Source organism: Artemia sp. Qi Xiang Cuo, chromosome 18, assembly GCF_049724085.1.
Source record: "Artemia sp. Qi Xiang Cuo chromosome 18, ASM4972408v1, whole genome shotgun sequence".
NCBI lineage: Eukaryota > Metazoa > Arthropoda > Branchiopoda > Anostraca > Artemiidae > Artemia > Artemia sp. Qi Xiang Cuo.
Window position 1 is genome coordinate 9,701,564 of NC_142811.1, and position 16,592 is coordinate 9,718,155.

The window sequence follows — 16,592 nt, forward strand, 5'->3', positions numbered from 1 at the left end:
ATTCTTGACAAGACCTAGTAAAAGCAGACTGACTGTTTAACATACAATATTCATTTTTGGAATTCTCATGATATATTATCATTATAAAAGAAAGTATTTAAGGGAGGTATCAGAAAATTATGAGAAAATAAAAACATCGTGAGATTTCGGGGGGGGGGGCAGAGTCCTCCTTGTGCACGTGCAACATTACAGGCCTGAAGCTATCCTGAATACTGTCATATTACAGCCTGGATTACAGACAAATATTGATCGACCGTTTTATTATAATAATCTTATTGGGCTATATTTTGTGTCAAATTCTTGTTCTGTTGAAATAAATACATTTGAAACCGTTTACTTAAGGGGGTTTTGATTCGTTGTTTAAAACATAAAAATAGGACGACAAGAATTAATACAATCAGATTCCGTTCCGGTTGAAGATTCCTTGCTTCTGAAACTTCAATGTGCGTCTTCATAGCTTAAAATTGTTAACACAGCAACATAAAAATAAATAAATATTTTGATCAAAGAATCAATGCAACAAAATTTTCCTTCAAACAATTACTGTCTTTGATAAGCTCCAATTGGTCCCCTCAGGTCAAAACTCAAAATATAATTGATCCCCCCATTTAATATTCCCTCAAGTTTCAGCTGAGTCCCTTAAGCTGTTAATTTATGACTCTGTCCGTACCTGCAGTTTGATAACCAAGATGCATATATGGTCTTTCCAAACCCCTTCAGCATTCCCTGAAAGTTTCAACTTAATACTCTTAGCGGTGCCTGAGATTTTCCAGATACGCCTGTTTGACAATCTGGATACAAACAGTGTCTTTTGATTGAGTTCAAAGTCCCCCTAAGCATATTCTGAAAGCTTAAACTTAAAAGCCTTAGCTGTTCCTTATGTATTTCAGATACGCCCTATTGAAAAGTGGGATGCACATAGTGCCTTTTGATTAAGTTTGACCTGCCCCTTAAAGAGCCATTAAGGTTTACGCTTAATATCAAGGTCGCTTCTTGATTTAGTTCATTTTCCCTAAACATTCCCTGAAAGTTTAAATCTAACATCTTTAGCCGTTTCCAAGATAAGCCTATATCAGAAACGCCTTTTGAAAACATGGATGCACATACTGTTTTTGATTTAGATCAACAAATCCTGAGAACTTCCAGCTAATATCCTTAGCCATTTCTGAGACATTGCAGATACACCCTTCTGACAACCTGGAAGCACATATTGTCTATTGATTTAGTTCAACATCCCTCCCAACATGCCCTGAAAGCTTTAACTGAACACCCTTGGTCATTGCTGAAATACTGCCGATACGCCCTATTGACAACCAGTATGTTTATAGTGTCGTTTGATTCATTTTAGCACTCTTCAAATTCCCTGAAAGTTTCACCTTATTACCCTTAGCATTTTTGAACACCCAGGGTCAAATATGGCCCCTTTTCCCAATAATAGTACCATGTGTAAGCAATGCACAGCAGGCTTAACTTACAGCCCTTGCTCCAGGGGTTGTAGGGGTCATATCCATGTATCGTTTGATTCATTTTAGCACTCTTCAAATTCCCTGAAAGTTTCATCTTATTACCCTTAGCATTTCTGAACACCCAGGGTCAAATATGGCCCCTTTTCCCAATAATAGTACCATGCGTAAGCAATGCACAGCAGGCTTAACTTACAGCCCTTGCTCCAGGGGTTGTAGGGGTAATAACATCCCCCAAATTATAGTTATTAGACTATTTTGGATAAAATGGGAATCTCAAAGTTTTGATTTGATGTCCTTGGAGGTTGAGGAGGGAACATGCAGCAATAATGCGAATGGGAGGTGAGCTGGTTGTCCTCCAACCACTTTTGACTCTTGAAAATGGCACTAGAACAATTAATTTCCAATTGAATGAACCCCCTCCGATGTTTCTAAGATAACACATTTCATACGATGTGGTCTTAGGGGGGGGGGGGGTAAAATAAATAATAAGTTTAAGCCGTGTCGCTCTTTACTTAGGCAGCGCTATTACACTGCCTGCGATACTGCTGCCATTACACTAATCTTGGATATTACAGGACTGATCATGATGTACTTATATATAAACGTATTAGTCCTTGTCTTGGAGAGCTTTGGCTAAAATTGTTGCCCCTTAACACGAAGTAAAAAAAAGAAGTTTCTTTTAACTGAAAGTAAGGAACGACGTTAAAACTTAAAACGAACAGAAATTATTCCGTATATGAAAGGGGCTGTCCCCTCCTCAACGCCTCGGTCTTTACGCTAAAGTTTTTTATTGTTTAAAAAAAATAGAGTTGTGAGAAAGTCTAACTTTAGCGTAAAGAGCGAAGCGTTGAGGGGGGGGGGGACAGCCCCTTTCATACACGGGATACTTTCTGTTCGTTTTAAATTTTAACGTCGTTCCTTACTTTCAGTTAAAAAAACTTGTTTTTTTATTTAATTTTTGAACGTTTTTGAATTAACGCAAGTTTTGATTTTGGCTCACCGTACACGAATAATTAAAAAAAAATGTGCATATTAATTTTACTTTTATTTGGTTAAATGGCTTTCTTGAAACTTGTTTAATTTTATTTAAGAACGTTTTTATTAGTAATAAATATACGTAACTTACGAATTAACTTACGTAACGAACTTCTATATTCATAGATTTTTAATACGTATATTAGGGGGATCCCCCCTAGTCAATACCTTGATCTTTAAGCAAAAGTTCGAATTTTGTCCCAATTATTTAAAAATGACCCCTTAATCTCAAAGGCCGTTAATTAGAATAAATAGCTCTTATGAAAGAACTAAAAAATCTTTGACTTAAAGAGCGAGGTATTGACTAGGGGGTGAACCCAATCATATACGTAAAATTTTCTGTTCGTTTTAAGTTTTAATGATGCTCCTGACTTTCAGTTGAAAAACTTGTTTTTGTTTATTTAATTTCTGATCTTTTTCTTTAATAATGATGGGAAATCCGGCGCCCCTTCATAGCAATGTCCCTTTCCCAATGAAAACTTCCTTCATGGAAAGATCCTCCCATATAGCCCCCGACCCCCCCACCCCCAACCTACCAGAAAAAATTCCCTGAAACCGTCTGTATACTTCCCAATAACCAATACCATATGTTTACATGGGGTAAAGTTCATAACTTTCAGACCTCCCCCCGGGGACTTCGGGGGATTAAGTCATTCCAAAAGACACATTTATCATATATTCGATTATGATGAACAAAATGGCTATCTCAAAATATTTTGATCGGGTGACTTTGGGGAAAAAATGAGCGTGAGAGTTACCCTCCATTTTTTTTGGTCACTTAAAAAGGTCACTACAACTTCTAATTTACGTTCCAATGAGCCCTCCCACGATATTCTACGACCGCTGGGTCGATACAATCATCCCTGAAAAAAAAAACAAAAAACAAATAAACACGCATCCGTGATCTTTCTTCTGGCAAAAAAAGCAAAATTCCACATTTTTGTAGATAGGTGCTTCAAACCCCTATACTAGGGTTCTCTTATACGCTGAAAGTGATGGTGTGATTTTCATTAAGGTTCTATAACTTTTAGGGGGTCTTTTCCCTTTTTTTCTAAAATCAGCCAACTTTTCTTAGGCGCGTAACTTTTGATAGGTAAGACTAAACTTGACGAAACTTATATATTTGACATCAGCATTAAAATTTGATTCTTTTGATGTATCTATTGATATCAAAATTCCGTTTTTTAGAATTTCGGTTACCATTGAGCCGGGTCGCTCCTTACAGTTCGTTACCACGAACTGTTCGATCAATGGACTACAAAAATAGTTGTACTGGATTGCATAAAACGAACTGGCATCAAAAGTAGATATTTTAAATACACGACTTCAATTTTCAAACAAGGTTTCTGAACCCCTGGCTAATTCAGTAATGTAAAAGTTAAAGTTTATTTTACTTATCAAAAAAATCCTAATAGTTCTAAAAATCCTTAAAAAAAATCCTAAAAGCCGCATAACATAGATGCAGAATATAGTATGTAGTCCCCGATACTAGATTATATTAAATAAAAAAAGCAAGTTTTTTCAGCTGAAAGTAAGGAACAAGATTAAAACTTAAAACGCACAAAAATTATTACGTATATGAAGTGGTTTGCCCCCTCCTCAACACCTTAATCTGCACGCTAAAGTTTTGTATTACTTTTAAAAAGGCGTCTTATTGTTCTAATCATACGGCCCTTGTGTTTCCGGAGTCATTCTTAAAGAATTGGGACAAAATTCAAACTTTAGCGTAAAGAGCGAGGTGTTGAGGAGGGGGGCAATCCCCTTAATAAACGTGATAATTTTTGTTCGTTTTAAGTTTTAAGCTTGCTCCTTACTTTCAGTTGAAAAAACTTGTTTTGTTTTATTTAACTTCCCTCCCCATTGAAAATTCCCCCGTGGAAAAACCCCCAGCAGAAAATCCCCCCCCCCCCGTCGCCGAAAATGTATGCATGCATCCCACTAACAAATACTATGCGTAAACAATGGGCAACTTTTTATAACTTAAAGACCCTTATCCTGGGCTGTGGGGGGAGGGGATCATGTTATACCAAAAGGCATAGTTATTGGGTCTTTTAACTATGATGAACAAGATGGCTATCTCAAAATATGGATCGGATAATTTTGGATAAAGGGGCTTGGGAAGGGGCCTAGCTGCCCGATCATCCCTGGGAAAAAACACAACAAACAAACAAACAAATAAACACGCATCCGTAATCTTTCTTCTAGCAAAAAAAATACAAAATTCCACATTTTTGTAAATAGGAGCTTGAAACCTATACGCTAGGGTTCTCTGATACACTGAATCTTATGGTGTGAGTTTCATTAACATCACTTGACTTTTAGGGGGTATTTCTACCTTTTTTCGAAAATCAGGAAAATTTCCTCAGACTCGTAACCTTTGATGGGTAAGATTAAACTTAATGGAATTTAAATATTTGAAATCAGCATAAAAGGTCAATTCTATAGATATATCTATTGGTATCGAAATTCCGTTTTTTAGAGTTTTGGTTACTATTGAGCCGGTCATTCCTTACTTACAGTTCGTTACCACGAACTGTTTGATAGTTCTAATCGTGAAGACGTAGAAGGACATTAGAGTTCCTCAGCTACAGCCTTTATTAGCCTCATTCAAGCATGCGTGAGGCATCCAGCCCCATATCCCCTGAGAATCTTGAGTTTATGACAATTTTTCACAGTAAACTGTCTAATTTTTCGTAATAATTCACAGTACTTTCAGTATATAACCAATCCCAGTGGCGCTAATTGGGAGGGGGCAGGAGGGCCTGTGTTCCCCTATGTTTTTGTCCCTCCCTAAATTTCAGAAAAAAAAACACTTTTTGGGGGGTATTTTCATTGAAAAATACCTTATTTTTTTGGTACCGTACTTTCATTATAACAATTAGAAAAAACTTCAATCCCCACTCTAGATTTTGACAAATAAATTTACCCCACCACTCAGATCTTGTTAACTGACGCTACTATCCCCCCCCCCCCCGACCCCCTCGAAATGGAATTATGAACATGTGCCCGAGTAGCCTATAACATAATACGACCATCAAAACTACTTTAGATAATCGGTTGTATAGAATAATTTTGAATTTAGAAGCATTCAGCAATTTTGCAAGACACAATTTTCATCCTATGGCCATGTATTACAATGATTGATGTTCAGTTATTATCTGGTTCAATGAAGTGGATGATTGAGAACCAACGATGCCCGAAGTAGCAAATTTTAGAGCTGCTCGTAGCTAGTCCATTTATGGCTGATATTCATATTAAAAACAATATGAACATCAGTAAAGGGCAATGTGTCTCCATGTATTGTTTTGTAGTCTCCCAGGTTGTGTCTCCTAGCGATTTATCTCCCATGTATAGAAGTAGTGGCCGTAGAAACTAAGCATGTGGTTATTTTGATGGAAAATTGAAAGTTATGGTCCTTATAAAGTAATAGAATCTTAATGAAAATCACAACATCAGATTCAGCGTATGAGAGAAACCTACTGTAGAGGTTTCAAGCTCCTATCTCCAAAAACGTGGAATTTTGTATTTTTGCCAGAAGAAAGATCACGGATGCGTTTTTATTTGTTTGTTTGTTTTTTTCCGCAGGGGTTATCGTATCGACCAAGTGATCCTAGGGTATCGGGAGATGGCTCATTTGAACGGAAACTAAAAGTTCTAGTCCCCTTTTAAAGCGACCAAAAAATTGGAGGGCAGCTACTTAAACCCCTTTTTCCAAAATAATCCGATCCATATTTTTAGATAGTCATTTTGTCCATCATAGTTAAAAGACCCAATAACTATGCCTTTGGGTATAAAATGACCCCCCCCCCCCACAGCCCAGGAAAAAGGTCTTTAAGTTATAAAAATTTGCCTAGAATATCAGGAGAGGGATCATTCGAATGGTAATTAAAAGTTATAGTGCCCTTTTAAAGTGACTGAAAACTTGGAGGGCAACTAGGCCCCCTCTCACGCCCCTTTTCTCAAAATCGTCCAATCAAAATTTTGAGATAGCCATTTTGTTCAGCATAGTTGATGGACCGAATAATATACCTTTGGAGATATCATGACCCCCAACAGCCCCTGCGGAAAGGTGTTTAAGTTAAAAAAATTTGCCTTTGGTTTACGCATAGTATTTGATATTGGGAAGCATGCATGCATCTTGCGGGTGGAGGGGGGCGAACTTTCTGCTGGTGGGATTTTCCACGGGGATAATTTTCTATGGGGAGGGAAGTTTTCAGGGAGTGAATTTTTCATGGAAAATTTTACACTGGGAGAATTAGCCAGAATTCCTATACGAAATTCGTCTCATGTCCTGCTTTTTCTTAGCCGACTAAATTTTACGCGTGGAGATGTTAAGGGTAATTGTCCGGGGTAAGTTTTCACCAGGATTGAATTGCTAGAGAATAAATCCGTGAAGAGAAGGAATTTTTCCGTGGAGGTGTAGCCAGATTTCCTAGCATTATTTAAAAAAACGATCATAAATTAAATAAAAAAAAAAGTTTTTTCAACTGAAAGTAAGGAGCAAAATTATAACTTAAAACGAACAGAAATAATTACGTATATGAGGGGAGTTGTTCTTTCTCAACACCTCGCTCTTTACGCTAAAGTTTGAATTCTGTCCCAGTTCTTTAAGAACAACTCCTGAAACACTATGTTCGATTAACTGGAACAATAAGAAGCTTTTTTTAAAAAAAAGTACTAAAAAAAAAAACTTAGCGTAAAGAGCGAGGTGTTGACGAAGAGCAACTCCCCTCATATACGTAATAATTTCTGTTCGTTTTAAGTTTTAATGTTGCTCCTTACTTTCAGTTGAAAAAAGCAACCCTAGGGATAACAGCTCTAAATTATGTAAATTGGCCGTTTTCCACAGAGTGGGTTTAACTAAAAAAGTGGACACGTTGCAGCTTGTTTGAACAAGAACAATGCATAGATTTTCGATTTGGGGTTCCTGGGCTTCCAAGGCTAAGTGGTGACCAAAAGAAGTTAAGTCTAAACAAATTAGTTTATCTGTCATCCAAAACACTTGTCTTGGTGACGGAACATGGTCTCAGGCAGTATTTCAGCCCAAAGAAGGTAGATACGTGAACGGAGCAAAAAATTTGTTTTTTCAACCAGCACAAAACAAAACGAGTTACCGGACTTGATGTATTTTCGATCACCCCAGACCAAAAGAGAACATTTTTGGCGAAGAGAATATTTTCAATTAACCGAGCACAAAAAGACGTTCCCAGATTTTCGGCTCTAACCAATTTCCACTAGATTTCAAGTTTGACTTGGTTATTCTTTTTAGTCTCAGTTTGCCTTAGGTTAATTTATTTTCGTTTTAAATTAGGCTTGTGAGTTAATTTTTTCACGTTTCGCATTTAAATACTGCTCTTTACTTTCCTTTGAAAATCGTTTTTCAAAAAACTTTCCTAAATTAATCACTTTCAAACGGCGTACCTGCAAAAAGTTATTTTTTTTTTTTTTTAATTAGCCTACCTTCTTGTAATTTTTTTTTAGGATAAAAACCGACTGGATGATCACCTGCCACCTGGCACCCATGCACCCCTCAGCAACACATGGTATCAGACAAAAGTTAGAGCGTATTTCTAAGTGATCTTGGGTTATCTTCAAAAAAAGATATTTTAATCTTCAAAAAAAGTCCCTAAAGATCACCTTTAAATAGCATTGACGTTTCTTCAAGTTTTCTTCCCAGTCCCTCACTAGATGTCCCCATAATGTCCATTGATCTTCCTCTACATCTTCGGGGGCTTGGCTTCGATCATGACTGGAACTATTGACTGAAAAGAAACAGACAATCCATTAGTAAGTCCAAAAACTAACCAAAGTTTTTATGGCCATTGACAGCAAGTGAAGAGCAACACTCGTCAAAAGTAACCAAAACTCTAAAAGACATGTGTTCAAATAAACACAAACATAAAAAAGAACTAATTATTATTATAATTTCAAGCAGGAATAACTTATTCAGTTTGGAAGTTACTGACATCCAAAAGTTACATGAATTTAGAAAAAGGTGGCAAGCACACCCGAATTTGGATGAAAATTATATACAAAAAATCATATTCATATTGGTCATAAAAAGCATATAAAATTGAAAGATGATTCATTACACTTGAATGTTCGCTGTTCATAATTAATAGCACATAGAAAACCAGAAACGCGCAGGTACCATCAACGGTCTCCTAAACTGGTCAATGTTTTAATATATGATTAAACTTATTTTTACATTTACTGTACTTTATATAATTGGTAATTATATGCAACACCAAGCCAATCGTTAAATTGGAAACAATGAACTGGTGTTGTGCAACGAGCCGCCAAAGCGAGTATCTATTTTTCCGTAGAAGTTTTACGATTAAAGCTAGTAGGATTTCGGATACTCACAAAACTTTACACCCTTTTTTTACATTATTTTTTTCTTTTTTTTAAGGCTTCAGCCTGAAGCAAAGTGAATATTCCACGTTAAACAGGTAACATTTACTTGGTAGGTTTCCTTAAAAGGTATCGAAATCTATGCGTAGTTTGGAAAGTGTACCCCGTTTTGTCTCATGACTGGGAAACCGACCAGAAAGTCCCATAAAAAACCTTTTTCGGTGAAGAGAGGGAAGAGGTTTGGAGGAAATTGGCAAAATAATTTTCTTCTTCACAAAACACATATGCAAGGATTTTTTTTCTTTTTTTAAAGCATCTGGTTCGGCATCATTTTCGGCTAGCAATTTAATAATTTATTAAAATTATTTCTAATATATAAACCATGATTTTTTGAATACTCTAAGACTCAAGATTCTTTACTCAAGCACACAAGAAAAACAAAACTCTTATAAACCCACAACCAAAGGCATGGTAGTTTGTAACGTAGGGATTTATAATAACAATTGTATAATAAACTGAGCAACAGAAACGTTACCGTTCAGGAGATAAGCAACTTTAAATTACCGATTCCTCGTCAATCAATGACCTCACATTCGGTAAACCAAACATAAAGTGAAACTATTAGACCCCTGCTCCTCCAACAATCCCCTCCCAGCCTTTCTCAAGATTTTACTGAGCAGTGAACTTGCTACAACTTCTTGAAAAAAGTCATTCAGGACGCTAGCAGATATCGTTGTTAGAAATCAGACATGATTTAATAATCAAATATCTTTGAAAAGACTGCAGTATATAAAGACAGCAAACTATCTGCGATTATAGGACAAGCGACAATGAGAATCCATGCATAAAAACCTGCCTCGTACCGAGTGCCGAGGCCCGACGGCTGGTAATTGCAAAAATAATTTTCTATATTTTAACAAGGGATTAAAACAATCCAAAAACCTTAAAATAGAAAAGAAAAGTTTGAAACCTTCGTAGACACAGTTGTTAGAAATCGGACTCGCTTTAATAATCAAATATCTTCGAAAAGCCTGCAGTATGAAAAGACAGCGAATTGTCTGCGGTTAGAAGACAAGCGACAATGAGAATCCATATATAGAAGCCTACCGCGGGCCTGGCAGCGAAGCTTCAGGGCTCCCGGTTCTATAAATATAAATATATATATACACATAATCGTGTATATATATACACAATTATGTATATATATACACATAAATATATACATTACACATAATCGAACAAATTACAAAGACGAGAAACAAAAACTCAATTATACGCTACACTGCAGGTACGTAAGAATTTTTAATTTTTAAACTCCCAAGTACTGACGAAATAAAAGCAATATGATTGATAATTTCAATTAAACTAACCTAACCTACAGTAAAATACTTGATAACTTCAATTCAAAATCAACGGACTCAATCAACTAGTCTAAAGATGACAAGAGACGGTAAAAAGACTAAATATGACAAGAGATGTGCAAATAAAATTAAACGGACAGCGATTTACTGCCTTAGCAAACGGTACCAAGGGTGTGAAGAAACTTTCTTGTTGTACCGTTTAATTTGTTCAATTATAGCTGCCGTCGGGTCCGCACTTTTAAAATTTTTAACAAGGTGTAAATGTCTTGTCCACGGCGGAAGCCGCAACAAGAACTACGCATACTTAAAAAACGTAAATCTGAGTTTTCTCTTCTCTGGTTCAAGAATAGTCGTCCAAAACGGGTTTAGGTACTGGACATGCGGAAACGATACAATATTATAAAGTCGAGCCAGAATTAAATGGTTGAAACGGGTTTTAGATTAAACTACTCTACTGTAAGCAAAAGCCAGGCGTTTATGGAGATGATCAATAAGAAGGGAGCGGGTAGTTTTTAGATCCTTTCCAATTGGTATACCAAGGTAAATAATTTTTGAGACAAGGGCTACAGAAAGTTCTCCCAGCCTTAGACACGAGACCTCTTCTTGGTGCCAGTTGAACAGAAGAATATCTGACTTCTGCAGGTTAAATTCAAAGCCAATGCGACTGTAATTTGATTGTAGTGTGGAGAAAGTGGTCTCTCTAACTGCTACTGTACGGCTGGGGCTCAAAATGTCATCGGCGTAGGCTATCATTGTAACGTCCATGCTACGACCTATGCATATTGTCTCGATTGTAGATTATGGTTCAATAATACAATTATTTAAGGAACAAGGAAATATGACTGGTCCTTGCCGATGCCTCGTTTTTACTGGGGCAATAGGAATATCTCGGCAGGAGAGCATCATGTCTAGCGTATACTCAGTGAGGGTTCGACCATGGCCAGGAAGTCGGAGATCATCTTGTAGGTGGTCGTGCATATTTTTAATAGGTAGTAGGATGTCCTTCTGTACACCTCTCTTTCCCATATACAGAATGAGTTCGTCATTGAGAAGTGAGTCGTAGGCAAGGCAGACGTCATGTAGACCTATAACAATGGACTCCTTTGATTCATCAGCGTCAATCAAGACTGAAGCCAAAGCAGAAATGGCGTGGCCGCAACCAAAACCCTTCTGGTACCCAAACTGGGAAGGGGGAGTCCAGCATTTTTCCTGGATTTCATCAATGACCAAAAGTTCGAAGACTTTGCAAAGCGTTGGTGCTGCTTTGATCGGTCTGAACAAAGCACATTCTGAAGTACTTTTTCCATTCTTTAGGACTGGCCTAAGTGACCCCGTACTTAATGCCGATGACGCGATTCAAGTGGTAACGATCACTTAAAAGAGAAGAGTTAGTTGTCCCATGAAAGTCGAGCTCTAATGGCTAAGGTGAACGATGGATACACGGCCAATGCCAGCCGACTTCTTCTTTTTCAACCGTCGGACCACGGACGCAACCTGTTATTGAGTAACTAGGAAATCTGTATCTGGAATTCATGAGAGTAGGGATGAAACCTTTTCTTGAACAGAAATGTTAAGCATCCTGTTTTGAGGCGGAAAACTCATCAAGGTAATAGTTTATCCATGGTAAAGATGGGATATCTGACTCAGAACCCGCTGCCTCCTTCTTATCAAACATTTTCCATAACAGATTAGAATTTTTAATTACTTTTGCAGAAATCTCAAATTTCAACTGCACACGGTGACGAGCAAGTTCCTTCCCAAACCTACGCTTAGATGCAACTCTAATCTCTTTAACTACTCCTGAGTGTGGTCTAGCACATTTTTTCCATATCCCGTACCAGAAGGTAGCTCGGTCGCATGCTAATTGTAACAAAGGGTTAGAAGACCATCTCTTTTTTTCAGTTTTTTGTCTGGCACGAGAGTTTTATACTCCCTGAGATTCAGCAAACAGAAGAGCATGGGTCAGTTCGGTGTCATAAATATTAAGACGTAACCGCGCATCTCTTATCACGATGAGTGAATTTCATAAGTAGGTCAAACGGTACGCGAATTTTTGACAGAACAAGATCACGAGAATCTTGAAACTTTTCTTTATCAATTTTACGCCAAACCGGAACCTCATGCCACTTTTGGGTGAATATCGACGAATTATTCACAGCGGAAAACGAGGTAGGCCTACTGATAATACACTGAACTGGGAAATGATCCGAAGTGAAACTATTCGGAAGGACAAGAACCTCACGTAATGGCAAAGAACTAGAGCTAACAATATGGTCTTGATTGGACATAAAACCAGATTGGTGGATACAAAAGAATTTTTGGTTCTTCCGATAAATAGTAAAACAGTTCTCTAGTATATATAAGCGAATATGACAGCGACTACCTTGGGCATTAATATTAACTTTTAAATTATAGTTAAAGTCACCCATTCTTATGCACTCGTGGGACCCGTGTTCGGCTTTTTTAGGGCAGCGGGCTAGTTTAGCAGTACTTATAGCAAAAGCACTGTCAGATTTGTTGTCACGGGAATCCTTTGGAAAGTAAACATCTATAACTAGGAGGGTATCTAGTCTAGTTGCAGGAAAAATGTCACTGTTACCGTCTACTTTGCACGTGAAATGATTATTAACTAACGTCGCAATACCGCCAGACGGACGGCCCCGCGGAGATGAACGTTTTGAAGGCACGAAGAACATAGAGTAGGACGGCCAGAGATTTAGTAGGTTTAGGCCAACTTCTGTGATGAAATGTTCTTGCAGGCATAACACATTATATTTATTCACAAACTGGTCAACCACAAGAGACCGCTCGGAAAAATTTCCGTTTATGTTCCAAGAAAATTAGTGAAATATATATATATATATATATATATATATATAAAAATATATATATATATATATATATATATATATATATATATATATATATATATATATATATATATATATATATATATATATATATATATATATATATATATATATATATATATATATATGTGTGTGTGTGTGTGTGTGTGTGTGTATGTGTAAACTTTCCATAACAGTTCCAATACTGAAAGTTCCCTAGACATAAAATCCCGAGGAAATTCTTTTACAAATGCTTCCATGTACTATATACATTCATTTCATAATGAATAGTAGCACTGATATTTCTTTATTTTGGTTGTCTTGTTGGGTGAATTGTTATCTTTATTCCCAAATAAATACAAAAGACCAGGGCAATTTATGCTGACTCCTTGATTTCACCTTGTCCCTCTTGGGAATGATAAATAGGAACAGTAGGCTGTCTTCATCATTTCTGTGCTCATGGAGAGAGACGAATTTTTTACATCTGTAGATGGATGATTCTTAGTTTTGAGAGATAGACTTACCATTTATAGTTGCTGATTTGATTTTAGTTTAACATGTGTAAATGGTTATGCGTATTGTAGAGTTATGCATTCAGGTTAAGTTTTATGTATGGTTTTAAGAAAAAAAATACTGAAAGCCAGTCAAAAGCCTAAAAAGCTCTCCGTTTATGTCCCATACTTTAAGGACATAAGTATTAGATTTCAAGTCACCCGATGAAAAAAAAAAGTTAAAAACGGTCAAACATTTGCTTCATTTATAGTCAGATCCCCGATAAAAAGTTTGCGTTTTTGGACGTCTTTGTAATAAACAAAAGTTTCCTGAGTTTAATAAACTATTTTAGACGTATCAGCCAGAATTCACACAGTGAAGTCACTAATCAGCCACAATTCACACAGTAAAGTCGCTAGCCAGAATTCACACAGTAAAGTCGCTAAATCGATTTCGCTTGATACAATTTACCATCTTCTATCAGAACTCAGCTTTACTTCCCTATTTAAGGAACAGATTTCTAAGATAGGAGCAATAAAAATGAAAAAGGAACACTAACTCTCCACTGGGAAACAGCTGTAAAATCCGTTCCAGTATTTATCGTTAGAACACAAGGCTTCCCCGGGAAACTAGGCTGAAAACTCCTCAAGAATGACTTAAGAGGCCATAAAATTTCCTTAGCAAGAATAACAGTGCAATACAAAAAATTAAAAAAGCTTAGGGTTAATACTAGAGATAGATTTACAATTGTATAGAGAAAAGACATGTCTTCATTTTAGAGGTTTAAATTAGAAATAGCGGTGGGTTATAGTTTGCCCCAATATGACGATAAGGGTGAAGCTTGAGGCCATCAAATATCACCAAAAAAAATAGCGGAAGAGCTTACGATGAATATATGGATGATGGCGTTTTGTGGAGACATGATCTGTCTTCATTTCTGGACATATCGTAGGCAACGCAATAGCGCTGCCTAAGTAAAGAACGATGTTGGCACAATGTATTTTTCTTTGTTTCTTGCACTTCGTATCGAAAGAGTTGTCGTAGAAACTTCCAAAAGGGCTCATTCGATTGGAAATTAGAAGGGATTGTACCCTTTTTAACAGCTGACAGTGATGGGAGGCAACTAACACCCCTTCCATTCCCACCATTTCCCCAAATACATACAATCAAATTTTGAGATAGCCATTTTGTTCAACGTAGTTGAAAATTCCGGAAATTTGAAGTTTCTACGACAGCTCCTTCTATAAAAAACCTTATATGCCCCCAGGGCATAGCTTATAACTCTTGCCCTGAGGGCTTTGAGGGTGTTGTCATCCTCAAAGACCTAATTTCCAGGACTTTCAACTACGTTGAACAAAATAGCTATCTCAAAAATTGGATTGGATTTGTTTGGGGAAAAGGTGAGCGTGAGAGGGGTGTTAGTTGCCCTCCAATCACTTTGGACTATTAAAAAGGCCACTAGCCCATTAAATTTCCAATTGAATTAGCCCTTTTTGAAGTTCCTACGACAACGCTATCTATAAATCCTTACATGCCCCCAGGGCCCAACTTACAGCCCTTGGCCTGAGGGATGTGGGGGTGTGGGGGTTGTTATCCTCAAAGACATAATTTCCAGAACTTTCAGCTACGTTGAACAAAATGGCTATCTCAAAATTTTGATTGGATGTTTGGGGAAATGGTGGGCATGAGAGGGGGGTTAGTTGCTCTCCGATCACTTTTGACTATTAAAAAGAGCACTAGCCCTTTCAATTTACAATCAAATGAGCCCTTTTTGAAGTTTATACGACAACGCTTTCTATAAAAATCTTATATGCCCCCAGGGCATAACTTACAACCCTTGCCCTGAGGGCTGTGAGGGGGTTATCATTCTCAAAGACCTAACTTCCTGGATTTTCAACTACGTAGAACAAACTGGATATCTCAAAATTTCGATTGCATATGTTTGGGAAAATGATGGACATGAGAGGTGGGTTTGTTGCCCTCAAATCCCTTCCAATTATTAAAAAGGGCACTAGCCCTTTCAATTTCACTCGAATGAGCCCTTTTTGAAGTTTTTGCGACAACGCTTTCTATAAGAGCCTTATATGCCCCCAGGGCATAACTTACACCCTTACCCTGAGAGTTGTGGGGGGTTGTCATCCTTAAAGACCTAATTTCTAGAACTTTCAACTACGTTGAACAAAATTTCCACCTCCAAATTTTGATTGGCTGTGTTTGGGGAAAGGGTGGGCGTGAGAGAGGGGTTAGTTGCCCTCCAATCACTTTCAACTATTAAAAAGGGCACTAGCCTTTTCAATTTCCAATCGAATGAGTCTTTTTTGAAGTTTTTACGACAAAGCTTTCTATAAAAACCTTGTATGCCCCCAGGGCATAACTTACAACCTTTTCCCTGAGGGCTGTGTGTGAGGGGGGGGGTTGTCATCCTTAATGACCTAATTTCCAGAACTTTCTACTACGTAGAACAAACTGGATATTTCAAAATTTTGATTGCATGTGTTTGGGGGAATGGTGGGCAAGAAAGGGGGGTTAGTTGCCCTCCAATCACTTTCAATTATTAAAAAGGACATTAGCCCTTTCAATTTCCAATCGAATGAGCCTTTTTTGAAGTTTTTGCAATAACGCTTTTTATAAGAACCTTATATGCTCAAAGAGCATAATTTACAACCTTTTCCCTGAAGGCTGTGGGGGTTTGTCATCCTAAAGGACCTAGTTTCTAGAACTTTCAACTAGATTGAAAAAAATTTCCACCTCCAAATTTTGATTGGCTGTGTTTGGGGAAAGGGTGGGTGTGGGAGAAGGATTAGTTGCCCTCTAGTCACTGTCGACCATTAAAAAGGGCACTGGCCTTTTGAATATTAACTAGAATGAGTCCTTTTTGAAGTTTTTACGACAAAGCTTTCTATAAAAACCTTATATGCCCCAAGGGCATAACTTACAACCTTTTCCCTGAGGGCTGTGTGTGAGGGGGGGGGGGTTGTCATCCTGAATGACCTAATTTCCAGAAATTTCAACTACGTGGAACAAAATGTCTATCT

The 16,592-nt window shown here is 37.4% G+C and overlaps 1 protein-coding gene across 6 annotated transcripts in view; it reads right to left on the reverse strand.

Moving 5' to 3' along the window:
- Evi5 (ecotropic viral integration site 5) overlaps nt 1-16,592 on the reverse strand; it is a 237,974-nt gene that overhangs the window by 147,230 nt on the left and 74,152 nt on the right. For all 6 annotated transcript variants that reach the window (XM_089104326.1, XM_089104325.1, XM_089104323.1 and 3 more), the window contains one exon: nt 8,139-8,263. In XM_089104326.1, the coding sequence (XP_088960452.1) occupies nt 8,139-8,263 (125 nt within the window). The remainder of the gene's footprint in view (nt 1-8,138; nt 8,264-16,592) is intronic.